Source organism: Amblyomma maculatum, chromosome 9 (genome assembly GCF_055883805.1).
Source record: "Amblyomma maculatum isolate TAMU_Amacu chromosome 9, ASM5588380v1, whole genome shotgun sequence".
NCBI lineage: Eukaryota > Metazoa > Arthropoda > Arachnida > Ixodida > Ixodidae > Amblyomma > Amblyomma maculatum.
In genome coordinates, this window is record NC_139352.1 from 10194672 (window position 1) to 10212906 (window position 18235).

The window sequence follows — 18235 nt, forward strand, 5'->3', positions numbered from 1 at the left end:
ATTAAAAATCCCCTGGTGGTCGGCATTACTCCGGAGTCTTTCGCTACGGCACCAATTTCTCTCTTTCCACTTTCACTCCCATCTTTCTCCCTTCCCTTACGGCGCGGTGCAGTCTCGGGGACGGTACCCACTTTTTCCCCTGGCTAAAGTTAGCTTGGAAACTCGATATATAGACTGGATATTTTTCATTCGTCGGGCGAGACTATGGCTCGCCGGTCTGTACTCCAAAAGGCTTTCCCTTCAGGTCCCAATTTATGGGTGGTGGTCTCGGGGACGGTACCCACTTTTTAGCGGCGGACGGTCCTCGCTTCTTTTTGGAGTTCAACTTCCCGTCGCCCTGACCCACCTTAAGCCTAGCTTCGTCGACGTGGCTGTTAGCGCTTTGTTTCAAGCGTCTGGGGCTATCTTGAAGACGGAGGACGGTCTTCCGGGTTACGCAGGTCTCGGGCTTGTTCACGGAGCCCGTCGGCGCGGGGCCGAGCAAGGCCTACGCGCTACTTAGCTCCTTCGGTCACTTGGTCCGGGTAAAACGTCCGAAAAATACGTAAGCTGGGCGTCGACTTGCCGAGAATTGGTATGCACAGGTGCCGGGTGGTTCCGAGATGTTCCAATATGTGACAGGTCCAAGAACCGAAGCGTTCCGCCAAAAGTTGAATTTGAGGCGGGAGTCCATGCGACGCACGTCGCACTGCTCGACAGCCCAGGCAGGAATCCTAAAATGGGCAAACAAGAAGTGAATTAAGCAACTTAGAAGCAACCAACAGCAGCATCCGTGCTTTCGCATTACTCCAATGCAAATTCTGCAGTGCTCTTTAATTTTTTTCTGTGCTTTTGGGGCGTATTCAGAGGTGTCTCCTTGTTGCATCCCCAGGAGTCTTCTCTGTTGACCTCATCCGCTTCCAACCATTGGTCGGTTACCCTCGGTCCAGGGCTTCGCTGGCCACTGCCACAAGTTGCGCTCGCTGTACCAGACCTTGCTGGTCTTCTCAGCGGTCGCTGGACAGTAGTCTCCCATTGCTTCGCACTCGGGTTTCGTATTTTGGGGACCACGTCTGTGTTTCGACACGCTCATGTGATGCGATATAATGTGGGTATTTTGTTGCGCCAAGGACATATGTCCGCATATATCATAGGGTGAATTTTGTTTAGTATGTGTAGTTTTGGGTACGAATCTATCTGTAATTGTCTCCAAATGACAGCTTCCTTTCAACCTGGGAATATGTATGCTGATGATGTGTCCACAAAGGACTTAGAAAGGTAATCACACAGTCGTCCAGCATACCACAGTTTTAGAGCGCAGCTCTTTGGCGGCCGTTCCTGGACTTCGCGCAACGTTGTCGCCTTGTCCCTCCTAACCAGTCCTCTTTCCTTCCTTCCCTTACAGCACGATTCAGGTGTCCACAGAAACAAGTGTGACAGATACTGCGTCTTTCCATTCCTGTAAACCAATTATGAAAGGCATGCTTCGGAGCTCAAGTGGAAGACGTGACCATGCATGGTACACACTGCAAAGGTAAATCATGAATGCGAGCGCCCACACCAAACTGCAGCGTAACGTGCAGTAACTGAGAATTCACAAACTCTCAGAGAAAAGCATCATATTTTGATGTAGCGTGCGTATATACAGCTAGTTTAATAGTTTGAATCTAGCCGATCGTCCCTTGGTTTTCAAGGAAGGCTTGGCCCGAATCTAGCCCACCCTCATTTGCCTTTAAAACATACATCTAGAAATTCCATGAGGCGCTTGCTACAGCGTTTTCAAGTCAGATATTTGCGAAGGTTCTTGCTTCTCGTCTGCAGCGTGTGGCATTAGTCTCTTCGCCACGCATTGCTCCTATGGGCCCATGCGCTGCCTCCCGCAACCTCCCGATAACTTAATTGCTCTCTTCATTTCTTCGACCACAAAGCATCCTTCACGACAGTCAAGAACTGTCAGTGCAGTGTTTCATGAAGGAATATGTGTGAAAAATAAAATAGTTGTAATTGCACACAAATTTTGCTCAAAATGTTTGCCTCAATCTATCGAAAAGGTGACACAGCTGATGAGCTGCGCTCAAATTTCGCATTAGTAAGTAACGTTTTCGTCGGCAAATTTTGTTCTATTCCTCTAGATAATACTAGCCCTTCAAAAGTATCGGACTCTAATAAGTAGGAGAATAGAAAGAGTTATTACACTAAAATTCGTCTAATTTGTTTGGGAGTATGTTGTGTCTGGCAAGTACATTTCAGGTTAATAAAACCTGAGCAATTTAGCTTAAGCGGGTAATGGAGTAGTAAAAAGGAGAATGTTTCATTTCGCTCTACTAGCCACAGTATGAAGTCCTGCATAGTGTGAAAGTCCAATGAGTGAGTCGGTGCACTTATAATGGTTGGATAGAAAACAAATTGTTTACTTCTTACTCCTGTGTCATTTTGGTTTACTGCGTGTTATTTCTTCCAAGGGCTGATGGCCGGCTCATTCCAGAGCTATAATGCTCTATACCTTCCCCTTCTTCAGTACTGTGTCGTCCTTACGCGTCAGAGATTGCGGGAAACTATGTATACAGAGCGTTCCACTCAACTGCCAGTAATTTTTGTCTTCGTTAGAAGAGCTCTTTTGTTTAATGTTGAGCAGTTATGTGCCTCAGAACACAGCCACAACTGGCAAAATAACTTTTGGAAAGTAACTAAGCTACACTACGCATTTCTCTAAAATCTCAACTATAATTCAGCTGCATCTGTAGTTATCATAGTCACAAAAATAATGACACTGCATTATACAACTACTCTAAGATAACTTTATACTCTATTGTCAATATATGCAAACAAGTATACAGTGGTCGGAGGTATTGTAAGCATTTCAGATTTTCAATTTACTGCATCAGAGGAGCAACTGAGCTTCGATATGGGCATCGAAAATTATTTTTTTTGCTCTGAAAAACTGGTATTCTCAGCTATGCTACAAGCCACTCTGCTGATTCAGATAAGGGTAGCCCAGCGGTCTACACGCAAAGCTTGCAGTCTCTGGTATAACTCCAAACAACCATAAAATCGCTGACATCAAGCCTCACCCGACAGTGAAGTGTACTATGCGTCACACGGGCGCGCGCTGATGTTGAGGAATGTGCCGTCTGCACTACTTGCGGGTGGTGCAGTTACTTTTCTGCAGCGGCACCTTGCCTCTGCTCAGCCCAGTGTCGTGGCCTGGCGCAATACAAGTAGCCAGTAAAATCAAAATGTGAGCTCAATCCGCTGAGTTGTGCGCCACACCGTTGGGTTTTACGAAGCCTTATTGAAGGGCAACTCCGGTGGTTCTTTCATAATTTTTAGTCACTGGTAGTATTACGTTCTTTGGTGTGTCCCGACTCAGACACAAAAACTATTTTTTGAAATTCCAAGTAGAACTGTTATCAAAAATTAAAGAACAGGAAATCAAAACAGACTGGCTTCATGACCAGTAAGGACGTTCCAGTTGACGGAATGATGAAGTTACATGCACTATTCTAAAAACGCTCGCACTCGTTGGATAGTGGAAATGTCTGGAAATCATGACTCAGTGCACGAAAGGCCCGAGATTGCCCAATACAGGCCTCAGAATTTCATGATCACGCTAGGAGCGGGCTATAACACTGGTATAATATTTGTGACGTCGCAAGGGCAGTTTTCCACAGAAATAGTCTTTACTAAGGGCCCAAAAACCGCCAAATTTAAAATAGAGTTGCGCGCTAATGAATTATAGCACAGCACCCAAATTTGGTAAAATGCGTCAGGGCTTAGAGAAAACTTGCATTAATTTTCTTTTGCCTGAATATGTGAATGTAGAAAACCTTCCGGAGTTGCCCTTTAACTTTCTTCGAAGGACAAAAACAACAACACACTCTTAATGGCTGATTAAAAAGTTTATTTATACTTGCGTACGTATGGAGCCCTTTCTCATTCCTACAATCAAGTCTGTAGCACCATAAGTACATTCCAAATTCACATTTGCAGTTAATTTCTCTATTTGGCCAGAAACAAGTGTTCGCCACAAAGAACACCTTGCATTGCGCTGAACCGAAAGGCTAAAACATAAAACATTTCATCAGGATTGCACCTAGCGCTCTTTGCCTGACAAAAAAAGATCAGGAAATTATCTGGACAAAAAGTGGCTAAAAACATGCACGCCCTATATTAAAACTTAAGTGGATCAGGAGGAAACGCAGTAAAAGGGGAACAAGTCCATTCGATACACATGCAAGACCAAGCTGTGCCTTTCTAAAAATATCGGAAAAAAGACAAGAGGTGTAGCAAAGGGCTGATTTAATAAATAGAGGGAAAAATGTTGCTGCCAGAACAAACAGCACGAGAGGAAAAATAAAAAGGCACCCTACTAAACAATGGTGATGTGCACTCCTCTCCATCATATAAGCTATAATGTGGATTGCTTCAAGATTGCTCCTAATTATATATGTACACATGCCACCACTGACCGCCTTCGATGAAGAGGCAACCTCTATTGCAACATAGTGTGCGAAATGCAACCGGAACATAAAAAGGTCTCGAAAAGAATTCATCCAACTTCATCCGAGGCAGCAAATAAGGTGACGAAAGAGCTAAACACATTGTCTCAAAGCTCGTATAGAGAGCTTGGAAATGAAGTGTTACACGTGTGAGGCCTGAAATCGCGGATGAACGTAAAAAGCTAGTTCGATGCAAGCAGCATGCGTGCTATACATAACAAACTCGACGAAGTGCAGATTTGCAAGACTTTCACGACAGCAGACAAACTGCAAAAGAAAACTGCACAGAAGGCGAGAAAAGCGCTGCTCGCCACCAGAAAGTATAGCAGCTACCACGCGACAGTGAGCTCTCCGCCGAATGTGCTACCTCTATCACTGAACTGCCGGCAACATTACCGTAAAGACTGGGGGTTTCGGAGACGGGGCCTTGCTGTGCTACTGACATGACAGATAAAAGTGAGAGGCACGTTCGACCGGAAGACCCGATAACGGAAAAGCGATGCCGCACAGGCTTTCAGAGCATGCTGCCGGCTTCAGAAAAACACTTACACATAGAAGAGCAATGATCGAAGTGAGCAGAGTTTGGCATTCATCCCATTTTTTTCCTCCGGGAAGCTTCATTTAGAAGCATGCTGGGGCATGACATCCACATAGCAGTGGCATAGTTTGAAGTGGAAAGGGGTACTTGAAATGCGTTTTCGTCTGGAAAGGGTTCCAAGAAACGATAAAATAATTTCCCAAAGCCCCTCTCAAAAAGAGTTTTTACAAGTCAGACATCGACAGTGTGTGCGACGACGGCAGGTAGCCATTAGAGAGAGAAGACAACGATTGCGCGACGAAAAAAAAAAAAAATCTGCGATCGAGCGAGTGCTTGCAGACGGGGCTTGGCGAGCTTCAAGAGTCGCGGATGTCTCGATTCCTCGCTGCCCACTGTCCGAAGGCCTCATCGCGGGCACGATGATGTAACCAGGAGTTGGGGACATCTGTCAGCCTTGGCGCCAGAGAGGGAGGTCGCAACCTGAAAAACCAGGAAAAAACAAAAGCCTATTCTGTAATGTGAACTGCTGGGCCAGATGATTCATGGCTTATGCATAAAAGACCAGCAGTTGCCCACTGCAATTGGACCTTACCACACTGCTTTTAAGGTTTTATCCTCATGAAACGCTTACGATGTTCAGCCAAAAATTGAATAAATTAAAGCTTCCTATTGCATGAAAATTGACCGCCAGAACATTTTTGTAGCACCAAGTTTATAACCTGGCAGTAACGAATCACCATATAGCAAATTCACTGATATTGCAAAGTTACTTAATTCCTCATTGAGACTGCCTCCATGGAAGTAGTACATACAGCAGACTCAATACCTTGAACGCCATGGTGAAGTCAAACAAATTTCAATATTTTGGCTACCTAGCCATATTTTAAAGCCACTTAATTTGTACTGCAGCAGATTTACTTAGTTTAAGCTTCGCCTTGCTTCAATGCTCTGAATACGTGAAAGAGTAGCCAAGACGGGAGAAGTCAGGTTTGCGCCGCATAGGCTGAAAATGCAACCCATCCAACCATAACCGAGTGGTTTGGAATGGCACTTAGCATGACGCATGGTAAACTTGGTTCATCACAGAGAGGTGAACCAGCCTTAACTAGTACGCGAGCAGTAACTGTGGCCATGATACACATAGAAAGCACACTGTCGCCAGACGCAGCCTTGTAGCATAGCCCTGTTCATTGTAGTCACCTGCTCAGGGCAGTTAATGGGTCCAGAAGAAAAGCGAATTTTCGAGGCAAAGTTCCCGAGAAAGCTGTATAGGTCTCCTTTGCATCCATATGGCTGCGCTTGGGTGGATGCCAATGAGTAATTACTTCCTTATTAAAAAATCTACTCCACCTTTGAGGTTTCCCAAAAATATTCGACTAACACTACTAGAGTTATTGATCAATTCACTCTCGCCCTACCATCTGTTCTACAGACCGTCCTGGTTAGCTCAGTTGGTAGAGCAACTGCCCAGAAAGGGAGTGGTCCTGGGTTTGATCCCCAGACCAGGACGAATTTTTATTTAATTACGAAGTTTCTGAGAAAGCTGTATAGCTTTCCTTTGTAGCCGTATAGCTGAGCTTAGATGGATGTCAGTGAGTAATAACTCCCCTCATACAAAACGAACTAAAGCTATGAGAAAGACATTGTTTCCCTACCTGCAGTGACATGGCAGCGACGTTTGATACCACCCTAGCTTCTTGTTTTACATCTGATCAGTAATCGGTTAAAACTTGCTGGCCAACGCTACGACTCCGCAAAATTAAGGTGGTGAGCTCCCTTTCACCTAAAGCACCCTATTTTGTCAAGAGAGCACGTCTAAAGGCATTATCCATGTAGATTATAATCCATGCATGATTACTGATAAATTATCCAATCTTTACCACCTTGTTCTTGAGCCGCACTACACACTATAGCAGTCTAGGGTCAGTGACGCTGACTGACCTAGGTGTCGAAAACCCAGTTTCAAATGCAGGGACTTGAACTCACGTGCTTTTCTACAATAGGACACACTTTGACTTCTTTTTGGTGTTTGGCTTTTTCTCTGGGTTCTTGCGGTTGATCTGCCGGACGAGGTCATAGAAAATCTGCACAAATGATAGAGAAAAGAGCTCCAATGATGGCTCAAGGCACAGGAGCGGAGCAAGGCACAGGAGTGCATTACAACACTTGCCAACCTGGGCAGATGGCACTGAGAACATCAAAGACTAGGCTAAACTGAGAAACGAGGGAATAAGAGGTAAGCTCTAAAGTAAGAATGTAGGACATAGTTGCAGAATGAAGTCTGGCACACTCAGGCCCAGTAGGCCACATGCCCGAAATCCTTGCTCTAGACAAATTGCCAAATAATCTGACGTCACTAATGAGGCTGAAAGTGCACGTTGACCCACACCTTTTTATGCCTATGCTTTTTTGGCACAGACGCACAAGTAGTAAACTTGGCTTAGTGCTCTGTTTCAATACCAATTCTCACATGTCTGCCACAAGCTCCAAAAGCATGCAAGTTACATTCACCTGGGCGATAAGTAGTGTGCCATTCTTCCCAATATACTGTCCATAATTTTGACAGCACCCAAATCATGACCCATTAAAACCTTTGATCCTCACCTCGTTGACATTGATCTTGGCCTTTGCAGAACTCTCGAGAAAGGCGCAATTGTTAAATGAGCGGGCCAGGTTTGCACCCTGGTCTTTGCCGACCACCCTCTCATCTTCCAAGTCGCACTTGTTTCCGACGAGAATCATTGGCACCTGCACAAGAACAAGACATGCCATCAATAATACACAAATGCACGTGCAGTGACCCTTGATTTGGGTAGCAATCCCACCATTTACACATGCACCAAGACAGGGTGTCTAGCAAACCACTATTTTCAAAATCCCTGACTTTTCCAGGTTTTTCCTGATTATTTCAGTTAAAATTCCCTAACGAGTGACGAGGTCAAAAATGTAGCTATGTATAATGAGCATAGACGAATAATTCCCAACAAAAAGCTATTTATTAATCATATTCTCCAATTTACAATCGTGAAAGGCTGTTATTCGTGTTAATGGCAAGTAAAAATGTCGCAAGTTTACCGATGCCACTGATGCCAGCCTCAGCAGAGCTCTTTGACACTAACAGTTGCTATAGGCCCCCTGTATAAAAAACTGCGATTTTGATTGCTCGAACTTCGGGCGTATATAGGGTGCCTCGACGCGAGGCCATCTAGGTCACGGCAGACCGGCCGTGCCTATGTGTATAATAGTGGCGGAGCCCGCGGCATTAAAGGAAGCTGCATCTAAGTTGCTAACTATCATATTGTTGATAAATGCACAATCAGCTGGAAAATAAAATTAGTTGAAGACTTGCAGTAGCGAAAATTCTTATAAATATAACAGCCGTAGAGTTAATTAAGGGGAAACGCGAGTCTTGCAACGGTCGAAAATGGTCAAAAATCAATTTCGAGAAACACACTCTAAGGAGGGCTTTTCGATTTTTCGGAAATTCCAAGCGTCAGTCGGGCCAACTACCACACATTTTCAGCGGTGTCGCTGCCATCTTGTTTACTTTTTCCTTCGATAGCCTCGAAACCGGTGCCGGCCTTGCGCGCCAACTGACGCTGGATCGAGGCTATATTATTTGCCTAGCAGCTTCCGTTTCCGGGACAACGTCGCTGCCGTCACTGCTCGCCGCCGGAGTGCTTTTTTTTTTCTTTTAGCATGATCGCTTAGACTGCCTGTTCCTCTGTGTGTTTCACGTGCGTTGCCGAGCGTAGCAAGTAGGCCTAGCCATGGTCGTGCTGATGCGAAAACTACATTCTGTCGCTACTGTGGCTCGCATTTAATTGAATCGGCTTCGGTTCTTCAAAAAACTGTTTCCGAATTTTATAAGGATTTTTTTTTTTTTTTTTTTTTGAGTGCAACGCAGCAGCGAGAAGGCACTCAACGGAGTCGGTGTTGTGATCCAGTGGTTGGTGGTTGTGGTGTGCCACCGACAGTGGGAAAACCTCTGTCGATTTGCTTGGAGCACTTAGTACGCTCGCCGATGCGTAGAAGTCTGTAGCACCCACAACGCTGCGCATTTGCTTCCGCCATGCGGGATTTGTGCTGAATGACGAGTCGGCTGCCTTGGATGAGGAGAGTCTAGCAGCTGTCAGGCAGTGAGCAGCTCATTCACGACCTTCGCACTGCTAGTGTCGAAATTCCACCGGCCGTCTTGTTTTCCGAGTTCACAGACGCAGAAATTATTCGCCAAGTGCTTGTGGAATCTGAGAGCGACGACGATGACACCTGCAGCAGTGCAGCCGACGCAAGCTGAGCTGATGCAAGCGAAATTCAGGCGGACCTGTTAGCACAGAAGCGGAGCGCGGTACAAAAAAGCATTCATAACTTTTCCGGCCTCAAAGTGAATAATAGACAATAAATTGAGCTTTTTTGGTGCACATTTGTTTTTTCGGACATTTTCGTGGTCTGTTGAGTCCAAAAAATCGGTCACCGACTGTATAAGGTCTCTTCGATTTGGCTTGCACTGGCTGCACTAGTTCTGAAAAGTGCTGCAGCGGTGCCAGGCGGTCACGTGAGCGTGCAGTGCCAGTTCAGACGCTGGCAAGCAACGGCAGCTGCCAAAACGAGTATGCAAGTGTAGGACTTTGCAACCTAGCATACATGTGCATGCAGTATACATTTCATGTATGGTGTGCTGTAACATGATCATGTCCAATTTCGAAGCCAGCTGTCATAGGCCTATACTGCACTCGATCGGAAAGTGACGACGACTAACACTGACGTTGACCGCGACCAATTGACCAACATATATCGGCCAGTCTGCGAAGATGCCATTCATGTGCCTGGGTACGAGAGAATCAACGTTGCATGCAGTTGCCACGAGTATTAGTTACGAGACGCTTGATTGGTTCAGCGGTATAAATCCGAGGAATTCCGCGGTCTTCTGTCTAAAAGCGCTGCTGCTGCTGAAAAGACTTGTACCTCAATGCACGATGTATACATTGACTCTCAGACGTCTATGTACTCTATGATGTCTCAGAGTCAATGTGCATGCTATCGTGTGGCACACACACTTGGCATGACAAACTCGATCGATTGCAACTGATTTCTGTTCGCAGCTACCCGTCTTCTTCGGTCAAGACCAGTCCCACAAAACACGATAAGAAAATACTACATAGGACAATTATGCGCGCGAAGGTGCCCAACTGCATAACTGCACAACTTTTTCACCCTCTTGGTGTTCAAAGCAAAACTTTTTTACCCTCTTTGGGTTCAAAGCAAATTCTGTTTATTTTCCTAGCCTCACAAGCTGACAACGACTCTCAATGTTCAATCTTTTCTTGAACCAAGATTACTGCACCTGTCCCCCACTTAGTGCTTGCGTTGTGTCGGGTTTTATGGTGCATAAGCAACTAAGCGGCTATCGAACAAGTAAGGTTAAAATCAATGCCACAAAGGGGTTCCTTAATAAATAAATAAATAAATAAAACTAAAAAATACGACAAGACTACAGCTGTATTTCTTCCTAAAGATAAACTGGGATGCAACAAAATATACTAACGAACCTGAGTGTTTCTGCAATTATCTGCAAACTTGGGTAGAAAGATGCTGCCTAATTAGCATATTTAGCAACCTAAAGATGTAAATCTGTGCACCTGGATTTTTAGATTAAGCTCAAATTGTGGCTTTTCCATACCATCATTCAGATTACACAATCCATTCACCAGCAATATCCTTGTTGTAAGGACAATTATATCGACACGAAATTGTGCACCCACGCCAAAAACCAGCCAAAACTCATTTTAGTATTTTACCAGCCTTGGTACTTCAAGAACAGCAAAAATGTTTTCCCTAATTAAAAAAAAATGCCTTTTTAACCCACTTAGGATAATGGAGGAGCAATACATCTGATTCTACATCAGCTGTTACTGTATTATTTTTAGCTAAAAATATGAACGCATAAATTGTATAAAAATTAATCTTAACCCTTTCGTTACTGCGAGAAAATGGCCATTTTCCATAGGTCTCTAAAGATATTTTTTTTGCCAGCACAAATACTGCGGCACATGTTGCAGCATACAAAATTGCACATAATGAAATGCTCTTTCAAAAGACACAAGTTATAAAGCAAAATATTTATTAGGTAACACACAAAAAATCGAAAAATTGCCATTTTTTGTAGCGGGTTGATAAAAATAAGATAGAAAAGGCACGATATCTGCAGACGCATTATTAAAAAAAATTCAGAATATACATTTTGAAGATCGATGACCCAGGAACACTGAGTAAACAAAAAAAAAAGTACCTGTACAGCGCTGTTTTAAGCTACATAAAAAAAAACTACAGGTGGAAACGGCCTCATTTCTCGTGCCATGCGGAGAAGTTGGTTTTCGTGAGGCACCAAACTAAAACTGCTGCAAACTGGCTGTAAAGGTCGGGTATATATGCTGGACATGCGGCGGATCTTCAGGAATGCGTTTTCACGGAATAAAGCCACCCGGACTCAGAGTCAAAGCTCACCAGTGTATAGCTTGCACCATTTTCGGGTAGTTATCAACACTCAACACCACCAGATAACAAAGCCAACAATATAATTCGATATCTGGCTAGAAATCTTTTGACCACGAAAATTTGAAGTTAATGCTGCACTACCATGAGTGGCAGAATTTTTTTTTTTTTTCCGCCGACAGGCCCCCTTTCGTAACAACAGGTGCACACTAGTTCTCAAAAAGGTCTAAGAAATCAGAACGTCACCAGAGCGAGAAAATTTAAGCTGGTCCAAAAAGTGCACCCAGACTAGCTAACGGGTGGTGCTAGGTGCACAAGAAACGATCCCAACAGGTCGAAATCGGCGGTTTAAATCTTCGATCATTGGTGATCGATTTGGATAGGCATGGTAACTAAGAGTCAAACAGCTGCTTAACTGACAAACTATAAATCATTTGCCTCAGTCCCCAACACAAGCTTTTTTTTCTTTCAGAGTTCAACAAGCTGCTACCTTCAGCTGAATAGCCCTGGAATGCATATTTATGCTTTATTGCAGTCCTTCGTGGCTGTAGATTGTTAACACTAAATGCCCGCAAGGTCTAATGAACAAGAGATCAATCTTCCCTGATATACCAAACTACCTGCTGCAGGTGAAAAATATTTACAATTTTGGATTCAGCACATAAAAAACGTACAATCAAAATCTTTCAGTGCATAATGCTATAATATATTTAGAGATACAAATGCACAGTGCAGGTTTGCAGCAAAACCGATTAATCGAGAAAAGCAAGCATTGTGCAAAGTTTGCAGCAACAAGATAGCACTGCTTCAGCATGGCTTCCATCCCTCACTCACATCATCCATGTCCTTGACTCTGAGGATCTGCTCCCTGAGGTCCTGGAGGTCATTGAAGGTTGACTGGGCCGTGATGGAGTAAACGAGCACGAAGCCTTGGCCATTCTTCATGTACAGGTCACGCATTGCTGTGAATTGCTCCTACGGGTGGGAGAAAAAGGCAGAGAAATGCATTTACATAAAACGCAATAGCACAAAAAAAACAGCCAGAAAGCACACTCACACAACCAACTAGTTATCGTGCGGCCTTAACTACTGATACATCAGCACTCGGCAATGCTGCAAAGCTACATAGCAAGTGAAGGCACTGCAGAGAGATAGGCAAAATGTGATCAGATACTTCTGCATATTCACGATTCTCAAGCTGCAAAGACATCTTTCTACATGTTAATGAAGAAATGCAGTGTATTCTTATGCTTTAAAGTTTAGCAATACTGAATTTGTGCATTTGTTTTAGGTGTTAAGATCAAAACTGCATGTATGGCCCTACTACACGTTTCAAGGTGAACTGCAAGTGTTCCGACAAGATGTAGTTAATTTAATCTGTGGCTATAATTAGCAATGACGAAGTCAGGAGGATATCATCTCAGCATGTTTGTCAGGTCTAGATGAAGTGAAGGCAATTTGAGAATTTGAGGGTGCACATAGTTCCCGCAAACGCTGCTCCAATCTCCCTTTATCCAGACACGACACTTTGCTGCAAGTTCTTCTGCCGTATGGTTGAAACTTTTTTCAGTGACAGCTCAGGTGTCTGAAGGTGCTGATTGCCATCACGGCTCCCTTTGACGCATCCGGAAACAGTCTAACATTGGTTTCAAGGTTGAATGCACACTTGGCATGCGCAATCATATGCGGGGGCGAGGAAGCGCGTCACGCTTGACGAAATGCACCAGTGCAACTAAGTATGTGTCAACGAATACCTTCCGTAGCAGTGAGATGCTGGAACGGACGTTGCATCACCTGAAGGCGAAAGCATTGCCTTAAGTTGTGGCTTATAGGCACTGCTCCAGCTGTGCTTTGTCATAATCGGCCTAATTACCGCCCGTTGGTCCGCCTAGGTACCATCACAATCTGGATCACTGTCCACTGCTTCAGCTAGGCTTTGTCACGGTCAGCCTAACAACTACTGCCCATGACAGGGCAAAGGTCTCTTTGCATCTCTTCGCGTGCCATTCATGCAGGCGTGTACTTACTGTGCTCAAGGCTTCAACTCTGAGCCCAGACAACCTAAAATTTGAATCACGAGAAGACAGTCACAAAGGCTTTTTTATGCTTTTTAAAAACAGCTGGTGTGACACACAATGAAGTGAGTCACGCACTAAAAGAATGACTTCAACTTACCGTTCCAGCAGTGTCCAAGATTTCCAGCATGCACTGTTGACCGTCCACTTCCACTTGCTGAAAATTGAAACCAGAAAAAATGCCAATTAAATAACTGATTTTTGGGCATAACTACGTTTTACGGAACCAGTGACCCTCCGAGAACCTGTCTAGCACTAACCCAGCCCCAACTAAAGAAATGTCACAATTCTTGAAAAGGGTTTGTCTAGCACACGAGGCAGCATGAAAATGTGAACATCCTTTTTTGCACAACTGCCACAAGAATCCATTCTTTCCAAGGACAAAGATTAGAATGACACTTAAGCTCCGCCTTTAGTGGTATGATGCGATAGTGTAGGCGACCACCCAACACAAAACCCTTTATTAACCAAGCCATGTGAATGTGCCTGCGTAGCGTTGGTATAGCGTGACTGACTTGGCATCCAAAAGCACTGGAAGGTTGGTGCTTATTCCACTTTCCCACCTCATATGAGTAACCTGAGGTGGATGCTCCTCTTAAGTTTCTGATATCATGAGGTCTCATTAAGTCTCACAAACCATCAAAGTGCTTGGCCACGAGAGCTGCAAGCTATCACCTGCCAGAGCTATGCCCATTATTTTTTTTGCTCACAACATGGATGCCGGATTTTCTGAGTAATGGCACCTTAAACACTGTTGATTAAAACCACAAGTGAAGTATAACCATCCCTGCAACTGTTTTTCAGCTTCTCGTTGCAGTAACTGTGCATATTTAATTTTCTCCCAAGGACTGCAGTATAAACAGACAAATATAAGAGATGTTTGAAAGCACAGAGAACTGAGCCCTGACACGCGCATATATGGGGTTCATTTAGCAGCCTTGTAGGCAAGATTAACAGAACAAATTAAATTAAAATGCACTCACCTTCCGGTAACTGTCTTCAATGGTTGGGTCATATTTTTCCACAAAGATGCCCTGAACAAACTGTACCGTCTGTGGTGAACATATAAAAAAAGAAAAAGAAAAAAGGGTTGTACTAAATCAGTACAGTCAGTTCATGACTGACATAAGTGAAAAATAAATGCAGACCTACCAGGGCACTTTTACCAACACCTCCGCTCCCCAACACCACAATCTTGTACTCCCTCATTGTAGACCCAGACAGGGCTACGGCTGCATCAGAAAAATGAAGTGAAGATAAGAAAAAGCAAAGATTGCCACAGGCCTTGCACTTCATCGGTTGGTTCCGATAACAGTACAAACAGAAAACACCAGTGGCTTATCTCTGCACTCACAAGTCTTCAAGTACCCAGAATACACACATGCCAACAGAAATTCGTCAGTGCTCTCGATATTACAATGGACGCGGCAGCCAATTCATCAGTTCAAAGGCCAGAAAAGCTTAGCAAATACATCTGAGCACTGCATGTTTCTTGCTATTTAACTGTTATAAGTAATGTTGGTCCTAAATAAAATGAGTCGTGTAGTATTACTCACGCACATGATGCAACGGTTACTCACAACCAGTTGCTCATGTGAATCACGCCTGCCACCCGCATGGCTGAACATAACACTGATGACTACATTGCAGTCCGCATAAAATCTTGCATTACTGCAGCTTCCACAGCCTTCATACAATAAATAATACAAGCAAACTTGCTACACTACGTTTTTCACTAGCAAGCAAAAGTATGTATAAGAAAGAGTATAAGCATCGCACAGCGTTTTCTCATAATAAAGTATTGTTGAAAGCGTAGAGTCGTCCTGAGCTTCTCCGCTCTGTGTCATCGTTTAGCACTACAATTATCCTGCTAAATCACATTAACCTTAGTGATTAAGGGAATGCTTACCAAGTCATAGACAAACATGCCAGCTTCTCTGAAACTAACCTTCACTTTTTACACAACATAGATTATCACCGCAACATCTACGCATTAACACAAAACGCAATGTAGATAACTGGAGTTACTGTGCACAGTTCACAAGGAGCAAGCAGAAGTAAGGCTCCACGAAATAGCGCGACCTGCGACAAGACAGCTGCTGCCCGACAAATGACGGTGCCTTCAAACTTGTGACCTCGTTCAAAAATAAAAGCCTTGGGGCAGGAAAGCCTAAGCCATTTCCGCCTCGTCGACACGCATGTTCCGCGCTCGCTGAGCATCGAACAGGTTTTGACTTTTTCCGGAGCAAGGCCCCTTGCCTTGTAGCAAAGCATGTGTACAGGCACTTTCCTGCACAAAGGCAGACAGTCATGAAAACTCTTGAACAGTGAGAGGCTATGAAACTACGCTGCACAAGAAACTTTCCGACCACCCGCTGCCTGCTAGACTAGCACTCCCCACGAGGCTGCTGGCAGACATCCAGACGCTACATCTGGACACAGCTGTCACATCCATGTCCCACACACCAGACGAACGACCTCGTGCTCTCGAAAAAAGTTGGGGGGTGCCACCGCCCTCACTGTAAGGATGCTGAACAAGTTAGTAGGGCATATATTTTTCATCATGATGTTGCCGGAATAGTACAAGTGAAACTGAACACCGAAAACCTCATGCCCGCCTGTACTTAAACTGCACAAACTGACCAGCAAAGGACTAACTAGGAACTGCAAACTACACCCAGGGCAAAGCTACTATGATGGATCTCCTGACTATGCATTTAGAAAATTGAATGAAAAGAAAGGGTGCTCTTAAGGAGGCAAGGAGCAATTACTGCCTACTTTATATTTCAAGGTGGGAATACTGGTTATGCTGAAATGTTGGGCTCTGACAGCTCGTTCAGCAACCTAGCAAGTTACCAACTAATATAGATGTAACAAGAATTAGACAATTTACGCAATCCGCGATGACAGTTTGTCACAAAACAGTGCGGTACCAGGACGGGCTGCAATCGCTGCCGTTCCAAGCTCTGATCGAAGCGCTAGTACACGGCAGAGTCACGGACAAGACGTCGCCTGTCCAAATATAATCGGGGAGGCAGCGCGCGGATGGAAACCACTCGCGTGAGCGTAGCGGGACCACAAGCAGGGGAGAGGAAACTGCGAAAAAAAAAAAAAAATCGCAAGTTGAGTTACGCAGGGGTGGGCGTTTCTTCCTACAACTTTTTTTTTTCTTTTTCGTTTTGTTGCGCCAGTCACCTTTTCCAGCGAAGCGAGCGAAGGCGGTATATTGGACGGTGGCCAAAATCGACGGACCACGCATGCACCATTGACCGCACCGGTGGGGTGGCCTCTTCATTCAGCGCGCTAGTTTGTACGCTCCAAGAACTCTACGCAACGCGTGGCTTAGCCATTCCGAGCCGCGTGCGCACCAAGGTGACAGCACCTTACTACGTTACGCCTCGTGCGTGTGTCGCACTTGGGCTCGGCATGGAGCGGCGGCTAATGCGGCGGAAAATGCGATACGCACCCCCTCCCAACACTGCCGCTCCGCCCTCCTGAAGTTGCGCTCCGGGTCTCGACACACGCCCCAAAATTGCGGGCAACCAGAGGCGGCGGAGGCGACATCGCCCACCACCATCGCGACAGAGATGTCCTCCAAAGGAAAAGGAACAGATGAGAGCGCAGCAATGAAAAAAAATCTCATGACCCGCCTTCCCGTCGCTGGCGGGCATGCTGGGGCTCCGAAGGCTATGACAGCGAGCTACACACGCAGCGTGCCAAAATACAGTGCTAACAATGTGACATTCAGTAGAAATCATACACAATCATAAACAGGGAAGCGGGAGCTGTCGTCACTCAAGCAGATTCCTTTTATGGATGTCAACGATCTCAGCTCGCTTTGATTAGGAGGCGAAAAAAAATGCATTACGAGCGTGGGTCGCCAAATAGCTTTTCTTGAAGACAGCAAATCGGCAGCTGTCTCTGCTGTTGCGGCGATATTAAACGGACAGCCCTGCCCGGCCTACACGTAAGGCTTCGGGGGCACTTCACTATCGTACGAGATGAGTATTTTCATAAACAATCAGGGCAACCCTTAGCAGACTGTAGGCCTAGCATCGCCAGACGGGCGGAGCGCGGTTCATTGCAGAGAATTACACAAAAACGGCCCCGTGCGCTAAAGTAGGTACGGCACAGAATACAAGCAGGGCCCAGAAATTGACGCAAGAAATAAACTCCACATACCTTTAGATAGGATACCAACTGAATAAAGATATACAACAGGGCGATGCCTCTGTGCTTTCTGGCGCAATGACGTCAGAGCCGCAGAGCTACCAAAAGGCGATGCATAAAACAAGCTAAATTTTAAGCTATAAATCTTATTTCAAAACATTATTATTTTCGTAAACAATTTTAATTAAAATAACACTTACCAGAGCGATATGGTCTGAAAACACGTTAACATTGTTTTCTTACTTCTCTGCAATTTTCTTCTCGTCCCTCCTATTCGCTTGCCCGGCAAGCGGCAACCGGCATTCATTCCCCATCATTTCCTTTCATTCTCATGTGTGTCTCTTTCCCTGCGCTGTATTTCTTCTGTATTTCTTTTCTTGCTTTCTCATGTCCTCATCCACGCTCATTCTGGTCTGTCTTCACATCCTTTTATTTTCGCTTCATCTTTGTCCTCTTCTCATTTCATCCCAAATTGCGATACT

General features: G+C 44.8%; 1 protein-coding gene across 1 annotated transcript; it reads right to left on the reverse strand.

The window, feature by feature from the left end:
• Positions 1-3859: 3859 nt before the first annotated feature.
• Positions 3860-17850, reverse strand: Rap1 (RAS oncogene family member Rap1). The gene is made up of 8 exons (XM_084578051.1): positions 17766-17850; positions 14736-14815; positions 14567-14635; positions 13684-13740; positions 12343-12483; positions 7621-7764; positions 7003-7100; positions 3860-5496 (listed from the first exon to the last, which is right to left on the reverse strand). Exons 2-7 carry the CDS (start codon positions 14790-14792, stop codon positions 7011-7013), a joined length of 558 nt encoding a protein of 185 aa, XP_084434177.1. The 5' UTR covers positions 14793-14815; positions 17766-17850; the 3' UTR covers positions 3860-5496; positions 7003-7010.
• Between the last annotated feature and the right edge of the window lie 385 nt (positions 17851-18235).